The sequence below is a fragment of the Acanthisitta chloris genome, unplaced genomic scaffold (assembly GCF_000695815.1).
Source record: "Acanthisitta chloris isolate BGI_N310 unplaced genomic scaffold, ASM69581v1 scaffold3216, whole genome shotgun sequence".
NCBI classification, from domain to species: domain Eukaryota; kingdom Metazoa; phylum Chordata; class Aves; order Passeriformes; family Acanthisittidae; genus Acanthisitta; species Acanthisitta chloris.
Genome location: NW_008679567.1, coordinates 1 through 18,042, shown reverse-complemented (window position 1 = coordinate 18,042; position 18,042 = coordinate 1). Strand labels below are relative to the sequence as shown.

The following is an 18,042-nucleotide window of genomic DNA, read 5'->3' as shown; positions in this document are numbered from 1 at the left end:
GATAAATGTCATGCTTTTGTTGTGGCAATGCAGTGTTTTGCCTTCTGTTCAGACAAGTTGATAATTAATAGTTTAGCCTGACCAAATCTCTCCATTGCCATTGCTCTATCAATGCGTGTTCTGTATATGTGTTGTGGGAGAACTGTGGGGCCGGAAAAACAAGTGCAAGGGACCTATCCCAAATTGCTGATGTGAAGTTTTTCCTCTCCAGCCAGTATTTCCGGGAATCCATTCTGAATGACATCAGGAAGGCTCGTACCCTGTACATGGGTAAAGATCTCGCAGCAGAGCTGGCAAGGATTCGACAGCGAGTGGACAATGTTGAAGTCTTGTCTGCTGACATCGTAATAAACTTGCTGCTGTCCTACAGAGACATCCAGGTATGAGTTCTATTCACTGACATCACCTAAAAAGGCAGAAAATTGGATTACATTCTCCCTGAAATCTTTAGTGCGCTTTGCTATTCATATACTTATTGTTAACAAACTAAGATAGGGTTAACAAACTGTATGGATAAAGCACACTAGTAAAAATCTCTTAGAGTGTCTTCACTGATGTTTTTACTTTGTTTCATAGTTACGTTGTTCTCTGCCTTTAGGTAGCAGAAAAGTATTGTCTTATAACAATACCTAAAAAGTACACAACATAAAATGACTCTTCTCCATCTCAGCATTACTGTGTGATAAATAGCCTGTAGTGTGTCCTAGTTAAAAGCTGTGGTAGCATTCTGTGATGGATAGGTGTATGTATTCTTTGTCACCGTGCTTGTGACATTTCTCATGGAAACACAGCATGTTCATATGCGTTTCAGCTTTTGGAATGATGTCAGCAATTGTATACTTTTTATACATAATTTCCACTGTTGCTTCTTAAACATTTTGAAGTGGTTTGGTTTTGATTCTTGGGTTTCTTTGGTTTTTAAATTCATCAGTTAGTTACTTTAAAACACGTGGTATCTCTTGTTTTTGTGGCTCATGCTTACTACAGGGTTTTGGGATGCCTTAATTCAGATGCAGTTAGCTTTGTAATGTCTATACAATATGAACACTGATATATGTTCAGCTCCTGAAGCTAACTTGAATCATGAAACAGGTGTAGGAAAATTTCCACAGGTCCATGTTGAAGCATCACAGGAGACCAAATTGTTTCCCTGCTAAATAGTGTGCATATTCCCATTTCTGATGAGTGCTAGGTTATTTACAGTTTGAGGCTGAAGAAACTGAAATCCATAAAACTTACAATGAACTGAAGATACTTCTTAGTATGAAATAATAGCTGCTGAGGTTAAAGAGGAGCTTGTATAGACATACCTTAGTGCAGCCACTTAACACTTTATTATTCCCCCTTTTTTGGAAGGATTATGATTCTATTGTGAAACTGGTGAAAACTTTAGAAAAACTGCCTACGTTTGACTTGGCTTCCCACCACCATGTGAGGCTGCATTATGCATTTGCGCTCAACAGGTAAGAATATAGCCTTCCTTCTGCTGTTGAACTGTAAATCAGAACTGCAAACTTCATTATGGGGTGGGTAATCCTGTGTAAAGTTCCCTACTGGAATCTTTATATGCTGTCCTACAGTTTTGACTGAAGCAGGTTTGGGGCCTCTGAACTTCGTGATAAATCTAAGATGCTTTTTTTTTTTTCTTTGTACTATCAAATTTCATTCCTTTTCCTTTAGCATGTTTGATTTATCTTTCCATAGGTTTGCATTTTTTTTTTTGTTTCAGTACTTAAATTGAAGCAAATAAATACCTAGGAGTATTTTTCCTCTGTAAAATACACTTTTAACATTGCTGTATGAGTAAGAGTTCTGCAGCATTTGTGCTAGTGAAGATATCATCTCATTCAGGTCTGAATTCTGGTAATGTCAGGAGGCAGGAGGACACCTTTCATCAAATATTCATCAGAAGATTTTATTGTTTTGTAGTAATAAATGAATTTTCATGTTCTCTGCACAAAATGTGTTATTTGAAGTAACACACACTACTTCCTTGGATTAAATGAAAGCCAAGCCTGGATTTTCTTTTAGGATACTGGCATTTAGGCAAGGGACTAAGATGGGAGTTTTTCAAAGGAAATTACAGATGTTCTCTGCTCCCTTGCTGTTACCACAATGAAGATTTTGCTGTTGGCTTTTAGAGGAGTAGACCAGGTGTCAGCAGCCTTTGAAATTCTCAAATAGTGAAAATGTCTACAGATCTGTTTCTCACAGATTTGAATTTTGTAATACAGATTCACTGAGGAGTCTTAAAACTGCATATCATTTCAAAGTGATGTGAAAACATGTCAAAGTAATTTGTTGAAAATATAAAACCTAGTTTTCAAAGAAAAAGCAGAGCAACAACAACCACCCTGTCTGGCATCATTTTATCTGAATAAAATGTCCAGATCCTTTCTTCTGCCTTTATACCAGGTATATGAAGGTATAAATTTTGTGCCCTTTTTGTTTCCACTTTGCCATAAATATATGAAGTTTTGCAGATTTAATAATCCAGCATGTGTCTGCCACTTCTACAAAGCCTTAACAAAGCTCACTAGGTGCTTCTCGGAGTTTTAACATGTCATTTTGGCCTCAAGGTTACAGTTTGCTGAAAGAAAGTTACCTTTGAAAACAGGGCTTGACTAGTTCACTGAGGCACTGAAAAACCTGTAAAACTGCAGTACAGTCTTTTCAGGCTGATCCTAATACTTCACTGGTTCTGATGAGACTTCTTGCAGGCTGAAAGGTTTGGTTTTTTAGGTGTGACTCTAAGATACAGCCTTTAAGGGCGTCTGACAAAACGTCCATGCAGTACCTCCAAAGGAGTTCAGATCAGATTTTCCTCTTCCTCTCTTCTCCAGATTGAACATTAAGCTGGAATCCATTAAACCATGAAAATGCGCATGCTTTGGTGTGCTAAGCTGGAATTACTTGGCCTAATTGTAACTTTCTCCTTACTGGGAATTTAGAGGATGTTTTGTGAGCTAAGGCAGGTCAGGAATACTCTGCACTTCTGAATATTTGCTGTGGAAGAAGCAAAGATTCTTCTTGCCTCTAATCCAGGTCACTGGTACGGAAGGATAGAGCGGCTCAATTAGTCAAGATTAGTCTGACCTAAATCAAGAAAGTGTGAGGGCATTGACCATGGAAGAGTAAACAGCAAGAAAAGTAGGAACCTCTGTCTTTGGAGACCAGAAAAATGTAAATGGCCCATGTTACAAGGCACTGTTTTGCCTTACTGGTTTTGTTCTCATTAAGTTCAGCTAGCTATTGGTTTGATCTGGTTTAGTGATAGTTGATACAAGGTGTGGAATTGTTATCAACCTGAAATTCCATTCTGAAATTTGCCCTTCTGTAATGAAAGTCAGCCAAAAAAAATAAAGAAGTTGCAGACTTACTCTTGTTGCTTTATGTGAGTTGTCAATGTGAGGAAACAAAAGAAAGCAAACCTTCAGCAACTGGGGAAGTGATCAGGGGAACTAAAATAACACAGACCTGAAGGAGACTTACATGCTCAGCCAGAAGCACTTAATTTTTCTCCCAGCGACCTGGAATTGGGAGCAATTGTCCATCTCAAATGAGAACACCAGCCTTGCTGCGTGACTCTAGAAGTACTGGAGGAGCCTACTGCAGCTCTGTAGTCTGAAGGGACTTTTCCAACTTGGTAGAATTTGAGTGAGTGGTCTGTAAGTCAGGAAGAGACGGCAATGGCTTTCATTTATCTGTTTTCATCAGGCTGAGACATCAGTAGAGGTTGGCTCAGCATGTAGACTTGCACACTGTTTTTGGCTCAGAAAAGCAGTTTATACTGTCTACTCAAACAAGTGCTTGTGCTCTGTTTTCTTAATTATATTTGTTATGATACAAGTACTTGTTCATCCTCTGTTAGCAATTCTGCTTGATTTAAACCTTTTCTTCCATGTCATTCCTTCCTGGAGGTGCATGCATGAGCTCAGAGCTCATGAGCTCAGTTATCACATACAGCACACGCGCTCTGATCTGTCAGGTTTGATATTGACACTGCTGTTGCAGATGCATCGAAACTTTGATAAGTTCATGTAGAGGGGAAAGAAAAAATTCATTGCTGAACCTCTGATCAAGTAGTATTTGCTCTAAGATGGCTGTGGCTTTTGATGGTTTTGTTTCTGCTTTTTCTCTTTTCTTTCTGAGGTAGCCCACTCTTGGAAACTTCTCCAGTGCAAAGCTGGCAAGACAGATACAAAACCACTTTTACATATTCCTCCCAATTCAAATTGTACTCACTCAAATATTACCAGCAATTTTGCCAAAAGCATATAATACTCTTTCCAAACCACTGAAGAATAGTTTCTGTTGAGAAGGGAGTCATTTGCTTGTTCAGTACACAAATGCATTCAAATTCTAAACTCTTGATATTGAATGATGTATGTATCAACACTATGACTCACCAGGAAGTGTCTAGTGCTTGCAATTATATGGTTTATTTGTCTGAAGTACTTTTGTTAATATTACCTTATTGGCTTTACTTCCTAACTTTTCGTATCATGGGAATTTGATCTGGTTTGTGCTTTTTGGACTTCTGTCTTCGCATTCAAAAGGATATAAAACCCACAAGATTGAATCTTCTTTTCCTTTAAAGCATGACTTACTATGAAACAAGTTAAATTAGATATGAAACTGAGGTTCATATCTTTCTAAGGAAGTAACATGTTTTTTCTAAATATTGCTGTTGAGGTTCTTTTTGCTGTTTTCAGTGCTTTGCTCTAGCTGATGCTTCATGAGAGAGAGAAAATATGTTTAGGGGCTTTTATAAAAGTGTCCCATGATATTAAGAAATGAAGAAGAAAGAGGGGGTAAGAATGTATATATTATAATTCATTGTGTATAGAAGCACATTTTACATGGATAAAGTCATATGTCTACATTCAAATACAGTCATGAAAAGTATTTCTTGTTAACTTTATTAGTTTTTTAAGCAAAGTTTTTATTTTTAATAGGCGAAATCTGCCTGGAGACAGACAGAAAGCTCTAGAAATTATGATTCCCCTGGTAGAACAGGACGACCAAGTAGCTTCAGATATGTACTGTCTGGTTGGTCGAATTTACAAGGACATGTTTTTGGAATCTGGGTTCACAGATACCTTAAGCAGGGACAAAGCAACATTCTGGTGAGTACTGTTTTCCTGGTCCATGTCCTTTTGTTAGCTTTGGGAAAAGATTCCTTAAACAAAAATATATTTAAATTGTTCTTCATTCCAAATACTTGTTATCCTAAAGGGATAGAATAAATATTCTAAACTTCTTTGCTTATTTGTGAAGAATGAGAGATTTATGTTGTTCACAGTTCTAATTCTGCAAAGTTTCTGAAGTGCCTCAGAGACTCAGAAGTTTAGGTAGCTCTCATCAGAGTGTATTTGCTTTATTTTTCCCAAATATGAAGTCTCCTGTCTGCTATATTATTCGTAGGGTTCTGGGCCAGACAAGAACTAGCTATGAATAGATTGGCATATCTATAGTCTGATAGATACTAGCTATCTAGGCTTAGAGGTGCTGAGATTTAACTCTGCACTGATGCTTAGGATGTGCCATTCTGTCTTTTTTTTGTTTCAGTGCTCACAAGCAATATGACTGTTCCAAACTCATTCTGGCAAAGGTTTTGTCACCCCATCACTACCATATAGTATACACATATACAGTGGACTACAGTAGCATCAATAGTCAAAGAAGCACATAATAGGCTTCTTGTCCTAGACAAAGTCATATCTTCATTTTGGAGACAAGAATTATATTTTTCTAATACTTTTCAAATGCACTAAAGTGCTGTTATGTGGAAGAGGTTAAAAAATGGAGGCACTGGATGCCATCCTAGAATTCTGTCAGGATCAGCTGCATCTCTCCGTTTAGATGAGGATACAGACAATCTGTGTTTATGGATCCTGCACATCACATCTTAGTTCTGGTCTTGTGCTCATCAGCTGGCTGTTGAAGTAAATGCTTAGAATGGAAAGCTTTCTTCTCCCTTTGTCATTTATCACTTGTTTTCAGTAAACTTCATCTTAGAACAGTTTCTTGTAAAAGATAAGATAAAATTGTTTACCATTTATGACCTCAGAATACAAGTGCAGTTTATGATTTCTGGTCATGCTTTACAATTTTGCAATGCTTACTGGATTTTTAAAAGATGTTGAAATAACAGGAATGCAGCATATTGTCATCATCCCCTCCTTCATAATTTTGGTTTAAAGAAAAGTTTTATTTCCTCTAAGACAAAACCCATAACAAACTTTCAGGGGTCTTTTTAAAAAAACTAAATGTTGCTAATGTCATGAACTAATATAAAAAGAAAACTGTAGTTTCGTATATGATACTAAGCATTATCACAGGCTACATAAAATAAATATAAATTACTTTTGCTGCTGTACATCTTGTTTTTTAATCATTCATAGTAACTAATGAATAGATAAACTGTGAGATTTTCAGACATAATTGGACTAAGAATGATCATATGTATAAACAGTGGTAATTCCATGTAGCCATTTTAACACGCTTTGAGTAGATGCATCTTAGCTATCACGATATTCATAGATTTGGGGCACATACAGTATATATTTCTGATAGAGAGGAAGTGATTGCAGTCAGGCATACCAGCTTAGGGAAGGACAGAGGCTGGCAGCTCCTGCTGCAGGGTTGGATGCTCACTGGCCATCCCCACAGTAATCGCTGAAGGCTCTGGCAAGTGAGACCCAGTACAGAATGCTCTGGGAGTTGGTGCCATGGAACAAGGTGATCTCTGGTGAGGCAAGCTGCAATTTGGCTGGACGCTGTACCAGATGGGCCAGTTGCTTTTGGTTTGTACTTTACGCTGGTTATTGATTTGAATTCTGGTGCTAGTCATGAAGCAGGTTTGACATGGCTGAAAAGCTGACTCAACTCAGCGGAAAGCCCTTGGAAAGGAGCAGGCCTACCCTAGTGCTACAGCAGGCCACAACAGGAGAAGGTGTGTGCAGGAACAATGCCTCTGTGGTGGTGTTGCTTTATGTTGAGATAAAGGTTATTATCTCAGTCTTAGAGAAATGAGGATGTAAGAGAAATAAAGTGAATTGCGTAAGATAACCAGAGTTTGGCAGCAGAACCAAAGCATTGGTCTTGCAACAACTAGTGATGTCAAGGCACTTTGGTCTATTAAAAAAAAAAAGAAGGCAGGCTATGTGCTTTTCTGACAATTCAAAAGCAGAATAAAAGACATCTTTCATATAAATACGAGCTAATAGATGAAAGATTAATTATTAACTGTCACTTTCTTTTTGCACACTGACAATGTAAATCAGACTCACTGAAGCTACCAAGCCTTTATTCCCATCTTTTCACTGCTATCTCCCTAATTCAGTGTCTGCACTGCAACATTTCCCAAATGTCAACAACTGCAACATTGTTCCAAAAGTACAGAGCCTCTTGTATTTGAACAAAAATACTAATTTTCAAGCTTTTTTCTTCAGTCAATCTTTCCTCTCTCCCTTTCTTATTACATGAGGATTGCAGCATGAAAGATCTCTAGGGCCTAGTTTCCAACATCACTAAGACTCCAAACAGATAATACCAGACAACAGGCTTCTCTTAGATGTGTACCCTCAGAATCAAGGAGAGAGTCACCCCATTTGGCTAGCAGATTTTTATGGGGTTTGTTTTTTGTTGTGCGTTGGTTGGAGTTTTTTTAAGTGACCAAAAATGTTTTGTATGTACTTTCTTCCTCGTTTTGTTGTAGCTCATAGTACAAGAGGAAATGGAAGATGATGTAAGAAAAGCATTTAGTCCTCTCTGCTCCTCATATTTATTTTTTACAGGACTGCACTCTTGTCTAATGATTGTTCTTTGGAGTATAGAAAGAGTAAATGTGTATCAGATTGAAGAAGAGCCTGTTTTACTGGTATGGAAAGCAGAGTTTTTGTTAAAGGATGCAAAGTTCTGAATCATTAGAGCAGAAAAAACAGCAAAAAATCCAAACAAATTAAAAAACAGCCATATTTTTGGCCTGCTAGGATCAAAATCCCTTAGCTTTGCTTACCTGTCAATTTGTGGTCTAGAAGCCTAATCCTCAGGTTTTGCATAGATTTTTCTTTCCTTCCTTATGTATTAATCTCACAACCTGTCTATTTTTTTTAATGTCATCCATTGTTTGTCTGCATTTTCCCATAATTTTGAAGAACTTTTAAACTCCATAGCTTTTACTGTAGCAGAGTTGTGTGAATCTCTTGTGCTCCTTCACTCACATATGGTAGTCTTGTTTCCCTCTTCCTTACAGAGGTGTGAATATGTGTGTGTGTATGCAACCAAAGATGTTCTTATTCTGAAGAATAAGTTCAAAGCACTGTAGATCTCCTGTTGTTGATTTCACAACTCCTTGCATTGCTAGCATGAGGATAGTGTGTGCTCTGTATGTGTATCCCCTCCACTTCTTTTAAGACAAGATTGAGGCCAGGTGAATACCACTGCCCTTTGTCTTGGTTGCTCACTTCCTCTTGAAGAAAATGAAATCTGTTATAGTCCTTTTATAGGTGAACAGACTCATGGGGACAATGTCAGTGAGACATTAAATAAAGAATAAAATTTGGAATAGCTGAAATTGTAGCTAAATGTGAGGTATATTCGTGTATCACTTGCTTTTGTGCTTATGCAGTTTGCTATGCCTCTGTGTCCCTGCAGCAGATCCACAATAGAATCCAAGGTTTCAAATCAATAAAAACCGATATATTTAGGAGTAAATTAATGAGATTATTAAAAAATATAACTGTGAAACAGTTCTTTTACAAACTGATAGCATTATTTAATTTTCTTTAAAGAAAATTGGAAATATAGTAAGATATCATAACCATACAGTGAAGTATAGTAAGATACTGTAACTTTACTGGGATGGATGAGCAGGGTCTGTGCTTTTGTGTGAGGGGAAAGGAAATGGGAGGAGGATGTATAAATAACATCCTCCTAAAAATAACCACAAAGAATTTGTGGAAAACAGTAAAATATTTTTGCGTCTATGGATTCTTGCTGTGTAAACAGAAGATAAGCACTTAAAGTACCTAAAACTGTAACGATGTCCCTGCTGGATTGCATTAGAAAGTAAACTTGAATGTTTGTTTTTTCTAGGTTCAAGAAGGCATTTGAGTCGGAGCCAACATTACCATCAGGAATTAATTATGCAGTACTGCTTCTGGCAGCTGGACATTGCTTTGATACTTCTTTTGAGCTGCGGAAAGTTGGTAATTATAACTTGCAAATTCACAGCGAAATCACATTCTAGTGAAAGTATGATACCACCCACTGTTATAGGGGGAAAATCTGATGGTTGTGTATGAATGCTTTGATAGAGAGCATGTGAATATTTAAGTTGGTATCTCCCACCACTGCTGATCCCACCTGATTGCAGGTGAGTGCTGTCATAAAGACCTGGTTCCAGCTTCAAGGTCTTAACTGGTTACCAGATCTTAGTGAAAACTAAACTTCTTTGTAATGACATCATTTGTGTGAAACAAGAACATCTAAAGAGGGTATCCACTTCCATCTAGCACTCTTTAAAAGCCAAACAAAACCTGCTGTAGAACTGTAGAAAATATGGGCAAAAAGTCTATCCTAAGAATGAGGAAAATGCACTTGGATTGGGTTGAGAGAAGAATGTTTCTCTTCTGATGGGTTCTTGGAGGGTTCTGAATGTCTGTATTCATAGTCATAGAATCACAGTGGTTTGGGTTGGAAGGGACCTTTTAAAGACCATTTAGTCAAGCCCCTGTTGTGGGCAGAGATGTCTTTCACTAGATCTGGTTGCTCAACCTGACCTGGCACACTTCCAGCAATGGAGCATTCACTTCCCTGGGCAACCTGGTCCAGTGTTTCACCACCCTCAACATAAAAAATTTCTTACTTAAGAATGAAGAATTAAGGTGTCTAGATGTTCTGCGTGTGATTTTTGTGGATTTGAGAGAGTGCGAAGTCAAGATTAGTCAGTAATGTGGTCAGAAAAGGTTTGTGAGAAAGCACTCAATGTTGTATTATGCATTGCAGTTGGTGTTCTTCTCCATGAATTTGTATAATTCTTGATTTACTGTAAAGCCATTTTTAGTTTTGTGTCTCCTGAGGAGGTTGTTGTGAATAAGAAACAATGTTCTTCACTCCACTTATTGTATCTGTAATCAGCTGTGGCTCTAGTTTAGAAGTTAGGGGTGTACTCTATGTCTGGAAGTAATTTTCTGGTTGGAGAAGTTTTTTGAGTGTGATGATTATTTTCACACAAGTAATGGAAGTGAAATTTAAATTCTCTGGTGTGAATTAAGATACTAATTTGGATGTGTTAGATTGCGTAGAGCTGCTCCAACTACTGTGTTTGCCCTTATGTGAGTGGGTGAGATTTTGCTTTTCAGGTCAGATAAAATACTTTCATAGCCTACACTGATGTTTGAATTCCTGTGCAGGTGTAGGAGGTAAAAATACATGTTTTGCATCTTGCATAGTATTTGCAAATATTCACTTAGGTGGCCTACTTTTAAATTAGGTAGATTAACAGACTTGGGCTGTATTTTTGTGTTCAAATCCTTCCATTTAAAGAAACATCTCAACTGCACACAGACTACAGCCAACTAGATTTGGACAAATTAATTGTACTGATGAAATCTGGGTGTCCCCCACTTGGGAATTCCTGTCCCGAGTGTCTCTTACATGTGTGTCATTCTTTTGATGTCACCTCTTGTGACCGTAGATTAACAGACTTGGGCTGTATTTTTGTGTTCAAATCCTTCCATTTAAAGAAACATCTCAACTGCACACAGACTACAGCCAACTAGATTTGGACAAATTAATTGTACTGATGAAATCTGGGTGTCCCCCACTTGGGAATTCCTGTCCCGAGTGTCTCTTACATGTGTGTCATTCTTTTGATGTCACCTCTTGTGACCTCTGTGTGTGTGTCATTCTTTTGATGTCACCTCTTGTTTAGATCTGTGTGTACAAGACCATTTGTTAGCAGCAGTTAAATTTGCCAGGCAGTGTTTTCAGTTTGGTGTCCACCCACAGCATTATCTGGAACACATAGAAATTAGAGGAAGTTGTCTTCTTGTGGGAGATCAGGAGAGCACCAAGAACAAACTGGTTGAAGTTCAGTCCAAGGTTATAAGGAAATTATATTGATAGGCTGGGTAAGGTTGAGGAAGAATATGGTTGCTAACAACTCTTCAAAGGGTGTATGAGACTGTAATTAGCGTATCTTGATTATATGGGCAATGTGGTAATAGCTCCAGTAAAAATAAGTCCCGTATCCAAGAGAATTTTTGCCAAACTGCATCAGATCAGGAAGTTTGCCTTCTAAAATTTCTCCCTCTACTTGTCAGATAATAGTTCACAACTAAAGGATCATGCGAAGCATTAATTAAAATACTCCTCCTATTTTCTGAGTAGTTGTGCTTTCTTAACTATACAAAGCTGCAGAACTTGGAGACCAGAACAGAAATGCAGTGCTTTGCTTTTAGCAGTCATGATCTCTGCAGGCTGTGCAACTTTGACACAAAAAGGATCCTGTAATATGACTTGTTCTGTCAATATTTGAGCAAGGAAAGGAGTTTATTTATAAAGCCTTCATAGTAATATTTAACTGGTAATATCTACTTACTGTATCTTATTTTCATCACAAGCTGTGGGTATATTCTTGGCGTTATAAAAAAAAATGGCTTTTCTGGCATTACTGGTTCCTCTGTTTCGGCTCATTTATTTTAAAGGGAAAATATTTTTGATAAAATATACTGGAATTTAGCTGCTGCTTTTTTTTTCCTCCCCCTGTGAATGCCAAGTTTATCGTGGAAGGAGAGACTATCTTGACTTTGCCTGAATTTTCTTGTACGCTCAAAAAACTTTTGAAGATGTTGAAATCAACTATGAAAAGAGAAATTATACCAGGAGACCATAAACTCAGAATTAAATTCATGAAAGGTCACTTTGCATGTTTCAATACAAAGGTTTTTTTGTTCCACTGCCCCCCAATAATCATCATACCCACTGGAAAACAAAACAAAACCCCTCTAGAAATTAGTCTTTTGAACCTGTTGCTAATGTCTTCACACTGCAACTGCATTTTTCCAACTTGCCTTTCAGGAGTTAGTAACTTTGTAGATGAGCTTTGTAGGGGAAGGTCAGCAAGGTAGAGTGAGTTTTAGCACAGGGTACCTTGTCTTTATCAGTAGAACTTGATGAGAGGGTGATGTTGTCTTCTCTAAGGTAATAGGATCCACTTCACAGAATACTTGAGTTAAACTGAGTTTATCCGGGCTACATAACAGTAATGTCTCCCAAACTTGGTGTCCTCAGATATCATTGCTGCTACACATCCATCCTTTCTCCCACTATCTCCCTTATTGAGCTGGGACTCAAATCCCTGCTGTCACCATTCTTACCCTCCTAACAAACACCTCTCCTGGCCATGCCAGTAATTCCTGTCCCTCCCCATGTAAGCTGTACTTCTCATCAAAACCACACACCCAGTTTTTAGCTTTGTCTCCATGTCTGTAGCACTGGAGGGCTGTGATGGGTGGGTTCCTGCAGGTTCAGTGAACCATGGCAGAGCATGTAAGCCTGTGAACCCCAGACCAGTGCTGCTGCTCACTGTGACAAATAGCTTGTGATAGCTTGTCAGTGGTCACTGCAACTGTGCATGCCATCAGCCAGTACTTAGCAAAGGCCCTGTGCACAGCTAAATTCCTCACCTTCCAGCAAAGATATGTCCAACTGAAATGATCCACTTATCCCTGTGATACTAGTTCCTTACGTCCCTTGCGATGAGGTCTCTTTCAAAGCCTGTGGAAGTTAGTAGGTATTTTTTTCTTGTATGTTGCTGTCATGTGCATGCAAATGTTTTAGACATTCTAGCAGAGCCTTTTGGCTTCTGAGGATATTGCCGAGGAGTGTCACTCTAGGGTCCTGGGAGAGATTAGTTTTTTCCATTTACTGTGTTTTGTGGATAGCATTCAGGTTTTGATTTCTAAAGCCCAACTCAAGTTGAACACATTTAACAGAAATTCCCCCTTCCTATCCTACACTGTGTAGGGTAGGTGTGCAGCTTCAAGCAGTCTCTTTGACCCTGTGTATGTGTATAGCACTCTGGCTTAAAGCCTTGGAGAGCTGATCTACGTAGAGATGGTCACCATTGTACATTGTGGAGTTGATAGGGGTGATGTACATTGCATCATGTCTCAGGGACACCTGAGATATTTTGTAAAAACTATGGCATTGTTTTTGTCTTCAGGAATAACTAAAACTTATTTCCCAAGAAGCAAACAAATAATGTTTTTTATGATTAAAGTACTATTTTGTTCTGTATGTTACTCAAGCATGACAATTTCTTGTTAGCAAGAGAGCACAAAATGTGAAATACAGATGTGAAATAAACTAGAGGCCACTTGGATACAATTTCACATTTTAAAAGCACTTGTTATCTGACATTGATAGTATAAAAATGTGAACAATGTGTTAAAACAAGATAAATTTTGTAGACTGAAATGTAGCTATTGTAAAGATACCCATTTTGATAAGGTTTAGTGCTGCTTCTACCATGAAGCTTTGTCTACTAGCTACTCAAGGAAGGTTACAGGAAAAGTAAATATCAACATTTGCAGTGAAATTTCTTGTAAATATTCAGCTTGAATATCAAGGACAGTGGAAGGTGAGGTGGAAGGGAAACTGTCATAGTGTGGGAGAAGTGAATAAAGACTACAGTAGTGAAGAGGCTTGTTCTGTAAACTGCACATTGTTTTATTTGCAGGGAATGGTGTAGCATACCTCATGTTAGCTATATGTAGCAGCTAATCTGAATTAAAACTCATCCTGAAGGCCACAGGGGAGCCTGTAGTTCCCAGCAAACCTACCAAGTCAAAATAAAACCTGAGGCTCTCCATAGTCAAGTTGCTGAGGGACTTACGAATATTAATAGATGTCTTTCATTGGGGTAGGACTTGCGGCAATTAAAAGAACATCACTGCTGGAGGAAGCCTAGTGGATCATCTCTTCCTTCTGCATGGGACCTTGTCTATAAAGGTAAGTTTGGGGCTTGGGGCTTGTAAGTCAAAAAAACAAAGCAGAGAAAAACATAATAGGTGCCTTATTCAGCATCTGTTAAGTTTTTACAGCTATGTTATATAGCCTGAGGCCCCAATTTACCTTTACAGATGAGGTCCATGCAAGAACATAGGTAATCTGACTGTGGCCTTGTCCTGACAGTGATGTCTTAAAGTTCCTTTCTTGAGAAGGGGGAGGGGAAAAATAAGCCATCTGCTACCACTTAGGGTGTTTGGAAGATATTAAGTGGTAAGTATGATTTCCATCTTACTTTATCAGAATATAGAGGCTATAGTAATGAAAATGATTAATAGATTTTAAGTCAGAGAAATGGTTATTTAAGAACTGCATTAATACAAATTCTTGTGACCTGTTATTCTTTTTACTACAGGAGTAAAGATCAGCAGCCTGCTTGGTAAAAAGGGGAGCTTGGAGAAACTGCAGAGCTATTGGGAAGTGGGATCTTTCTTGGGGGCCAGTATGTTGGCTAATGATCATATAAGAGTGATCCAGGCTTCAGAAAAGCTGTTTAAGCTAAAGGCACCAGCATGGTAAGGTGATAAATGAGGCCATGTAACATTGCTGTGTATTAAAACATTGGACTCCTTCAGCTTTCACATTCAGCATTGTATTTAGTTGACAGGAGATGCTCTTTTTTTTAACCGATTTTGCTGTCTGTGTATTGTTTCACTGTACTTTTACCCAGGCAAGGGACTCTCTTCCCCTTTTGCCCTTATTCAGGGATAGATCTGATATAGGTCTTTAATTTGATGTCTGAGAAGGACAGATGCACCACTGATTCCAGGCTCTTCTCAGGTCAAAGGGGAGAGGAGGAGTTGCTTGTAGGCACTGTACTTCAGCAGCTACATTGCTCAAGAGAAGTGGTAGTGGCTTATGAGTTTAGTCATAGCTGCCTGAAAGTTTTAGAGAATGCAGACAGTTTAGCTAGAGGGGCCTGGCTATACCTTGAATGTTGTGATGGATATGACGCATGCCAGTTGTTTTGGAAATTGAATACAAATTAGCTGTATGGTACAAGACTGCAGATTAAAGTCCAATTAACAGAAAGGTTATAAATCTAAGGTTAAAGACAACCATGTAGACTCAACATCTGTTATGCAAAGGCCAAGAGATGCATGCTCTGAGAGCAGGTTCTGCTTTGGATATAGGCAGCAATTAAGGACCAGTCATCTACCCATTAAGGGCTGGGATCCTTTTAGCTGGGGAGAACCAAGGCTCCTCTCTGACTAAGGAAGCTGTCACTCTGCCAATTGACAGAGTGCAGATGCTGTAGCCTATGTATTATTGGCTTTTTCAAAGGCTAGAAAGTGTCTCCAGAAGCTGATCAGATCAGTATGTATATGTGCTAAAATACAGAAATCTTAAACTTCTGTATCGATATAATGTAGGAAACTGTCAAATTAAGAACTTTTATTTTCTGACAAAATATTTCATAAATGCTATTTACAGTGTACTTATTTGCAAGGTTTTTCATTTTTACTATGTGTATATTTTACTGGGAAGCTGGATAGCACTCTCTGAAAGTCTCCTGGTAGAATTTTCTGGAGTTTATGAATACCTGGTTGTCAGGATTTTATGTACCCCAGTGCCTTTGGGGTTTAAGTCTGTAGATTCAACTCTGAAAATACAGCACACTCATTTGTGCTTCAAGAAGAATTTCTCCTGTGAGCAATTCCTTTTCAGTCTGTTGCCTGCTCTTTAGCAGAGCCCACTTGGTACAAATGGGAGTAGATACAGTACCTTAAGCTGGATATCCTTATGGCCTAAGAATGATTGGAAATTGCACAGCTATGGAAATGTTAACAAAAGACCCTCTGAGTTTACATTATATCTTATAAGCATTGAAACAAAAATTTCCATGAATAGCCTAATTGCTATAATGTGATAGCTGTGATAAATTCTCATTTAGCATGTATATCTCATTGCTGTAGTATTCATAAAAATTGCATAAGATTATGGTTTTTCAAAAATGTCGAGAGAAAGCAATGTTGGAAGGAGCCCCAGAAAATGAAACAACAGAGAGAGGGATGAGCTGCATTTAGGGGAGACATTCATCACTGCTGTTGTCCTTTCCTAGCAATGCCAAAAGGTTCCTGAGCATAGCTGTTGTCATCTTTATAGGATAATCAGTTCTGGAAGCATCAGGTTTTAGAAATCTGTGTTAAATAACTGCCAATGTAGATAAAATATAGAAGACAGAACAGTGTCCAAAGTTAAATTAGTGGACTTTTCACCTAAGTTTGCGAGGTAAGTCACTACTGAAACAAGTTTGATATGGGCTCAGTTTGGTCCTTAGGTAGAGGATTTAGCTATTTCATTAAGTTTTTATGTGTTAGGATGGAAGACAGTATATGGTATCAGGAATGTGTGCAGGAAGGAGTGTCCCGGAACTCATTTGTATTGCAGTTGAGTGATATAGCAGCTGCATTTCCAGTTCTAAGTGGGAACTGCTATTATGAAAAGCAGTCACAGAAAACCAAGATGTTACTGGCAGCTTTGGTGTTGCAGTGGTGAATACTTCGGTTTTGGTTAAAGGTAGAGACATTATTATTTATAAAATGTATTAAATTTACTGTCTTTGTATGTTTGGATGATCACAGGTACCTGCAGTCTATTGTAGAGACTATTTTGATATATCAGCATTTCAAGAAACTGACTCCAGAGCAACATACAGCCAAACAGGAACTTGTGGATTTCTGGATGGACTTCCTTGTTGAAGCCACAAAGACAGATGTGACCGTAGTTCGATTTCCAGTAAGTGGCTGTTTTGATGGGTCTTAGAGGTGGGGTTTTTTTGTTGGTGGTGTTATTTTTGTTGTTTTTTAAAAATAAGTTGTGACGTGGAGAAAATTAACCCAAAACACTGCTGCTTTTTAGGTTGCCAGACAATAAACTGCTTGTCCAGAAGAAATACATTTCTCCTGCATATTAGACTGATTTTGAGTGCACATGGCTACAAGAGAATTGCACAGTGTGTTCCATATGAAAGTAATGAGAAAAAAAATCAAGACATAATTTTGCTATTTAGTGTTTGCTACCAGTGGGTATACTTCTAAAACATACCTTTGCAGTGTATTCCAGGTGATATTATATTAACTAATTATGTCTTGTAGAAAAGGTATTTAATTTCAGTCCTTTTCTAGCTCAGCAGGCTTTGCATACCCTACTGCCAGTTAAGCCTGTGCCCTGTTAGAGGTTAAAAATCAGCCCAAGCACTCAGAAATATGAAAATTCCAGCTCTAAAATGGCATTTCAACAATATTGCACTAGAAGTGTATGTATACATATGTGTATTTCTGCTTTCTTGCACAAGAAATTTGCTGAAAATTTTTATTTGGTAGTGTACTGTACTGTAAAATGTCCTGAAAGTATATTGTAAAAAGGTCTTTGTCTCATGCTCATATTAACTATATATGTTCAGGAAATAATGTCTTGGTAGTATTCTTAGCTAATCATCGACAAATACAGCTTTTTGTTTAAAATAGCAATGTCTATTACCTCCCAGACAGTTAAGGTACATACAGGTTGTTTTGTACAGCTCTTTTAGCTTCCATGTGTAGACGTGATAATAAACCATAAGAAACCCTTTAATGTTGAGCAGCAAGAGCCTGAGGCAGTAAAGTGAAAGCAACATGAGACTCTCTAGGGAGTCTGGTTCTTCTTTTCTGAGGAGAATGTTTACAAAAGTTTTGCAGGAAAGCAAAAGATACTTTGAGTCTTCTGGGTTCTTCTAAAAGACAAGGCCGTGATATTTTTAGATTTTTGATGATGAAATAGCTTAACTAGATATTTAAAGTAGACTCTGACTCATAAAACTGCCCTACTAAAATGGTTTTAATTTTGATTAATATTAAGATACAAACCAAAACTGATCATTATGACAGCACGAGCCAAAAGATAAACCTGGTGACTGCACAGTTTGATTGCGTTGTGTAGGAAGTCTGAGCTGTTACAGGCTGAGGACAGAGTGGCTGG

At 38.1% G+C, this 18,042-nt stretch overlaps 1 protein-coding gene across 1 annotated transcript in view; it reads left to right on the top strand.

Annotated features, from left to right (window-relative positions):
• The window catches only part of LOC103804716 (mitogen-activated protein kinase kinase kinase 5-like), a gene marked incomplete at both ends in the record, with an annotated part of 28,423 nt that extends 11,602 nt beyond the window's left edge, over nt 1-16,821 (top strand). Inside the window, 6 exons of the mRNA XM_009077329.1 lie at nt 212-380; nt 1,357-1,463; nt 4,959-5,129; nt 9,103-9,215; nt 14,438-14,597; nt 16,668-16,821. Of these exons, the coding sequence (XP_009075577.1) occupies nt 212-380; nt 1,357-1,463; nt 4,959-5,129; nt 9,103-9,215; nt 14,438-14,597; nt 16,668-16,821 (874 nt within the window). The remainder of the gene's footprint in view (nt 1-211; nt 381-1,356; nt 1,464-4,958; nt 5,130-9,102; nt 9,216-14,437; nt 14,598-16,667) is intronic.
• Nucleotides 16,822-18,042: the final 1,221 nt, after the last annotated feature.